This window comes from Sinocyclocheilus rhinocerous, unplaced genomic scaffold, assembly GCF_001515625.1.
Source record: "Sinocyclocheilus rhinocerous isolate Xijiao unplaced genomic scaffold, SAMN03320098_v1.1 scaffold1136, whole genome shotgun sequence".
In the NCBI taxonomy this organism is placed as follows: domain Eukaryota; kingdom Metazoa; phylum Chordata; class Actinopteri; order Cypriniformes; family Cyprinidae; genus Sinocyclocheilus; species Sinocyclocheilus rhinocerous.
Window position 1 is genome coordinate 300,505 of NW_015647033.1, and position 1,213 is coordinate 301,717.

At 32.0% G+C, this 1,213-nt stretch overlaps 1 protein-coding gene across 2 annotated transcripts in view; it reads left to right on the forward strand.

The window, feature by feature from the left end:
- LOC107708355 (erythrocyte band 7 integral membrane protein-like) overlaps window positions 1-1,213 on the forward strand; it is a 13,461-nt gene that overhangs the window by 7,507 nt on the left and 4,741 nt on the right. For both annotated transcript variants that reach the window (XM_016512547.1, XM_016512548.1), the window contains one exon: window positions 773-976. In XM_016512547.1, the coding sequence (XP_016368033.1) occupies window positions 773-976 (204 nt within the window). The remainder of the gene's footprint in view (window positions 1-772; window positions 977-1,213) is intronic.

The following is a 1,213-nucleotide window of genomic DNA, read 5'->3' on the forward strand; positions in this document are numbered from 1 at the left end:
CACTCCAAAGAGAAAGGAAAACTTGAAATCGCATCATATGACCCCTTTAATACATTTGCCACACAGTTTAATGTACAGGGACTATAAGTAAACCATTTGTAGAATGACATCCTAAAAAGTGCTTTTTGGATCTTTTTTTTTTTTATAAATTAATTATATTTTTATTTGATTTGATTTTTTTTATTATATATATATATATATAATAAAAAAATATAATCAAATAAAAATATAATTAATTATGATATATCAGGATTCTGTGATGAATAGAAAGTTCTACAGAACAGCATTTATTTGAAATAGAAATAATTTGTAACATTATAAATGACTTTAATGTCACTTTTGATCAATTTCATGCATTCTTTCTGAGCCCAAACTTTTGAATGGTAGTGTATCATGGTTTCCACAAAAATATTAAGCAACACATCTGTTTTCAACATTGATAATTATAAGAAATGTATCTTTAGCAGCAAATCAGCATATTAGAATGATTTCTGAAGGATCATGTGACACTCAAGACTGCTGAAAACTCAGCTTTGCCATCACAGGAATAAATTACATTTAAAAATATGTTTGAATAGATAAGTTATTTTAAATTGTAATAATATTTCACAATATTACTGAGAAAACATTTTAAAAAAAGTAAAAAATCAAACACTACTGGTAAAAAACTTTTTACCAGTAGTGTATGTTTGTGTTTGGTTTCCTTGTTTTTGCAGAATATCACCCAGATGATGTTTTCCATTAAATAGTCTTTGTGCATTCATCCTGATAGGTGCTGACAAAGGACTCTGTGACAGTGAGTGTAGATGGTGTAGTCTACTACCGTGTGCAAAACGCAACACTGGCAGTAGCCAACATCACCAATGCTGATGCAGCCACTCGTCTGTTGGCACAGACCACCCTGAGGAACGTGTTGGGTACAAAGAACCTGGCAGAGATCCTGTCTGACCGGGAGGAAATCGCCCACAGTATGCAGGTAACACATGAAACTACACATACAAAACAAGAGTTATACTTTTAAAGGGGTCCTATTATGCTTTTTCACTTTTTTAATTTTAGTCAGTGTGTAGTGTGTATGTTTGGGCATAAAAAAAGATCTAGAAATTTACAAATCTCAAAGTCCACTCCAAAGGGAGATATTTAGTTTTTTAAAAATCCCTTTTCAAGAACTACAACGAACGGCTCGTTTGGACTACAGCATTTGTTTTCCGGG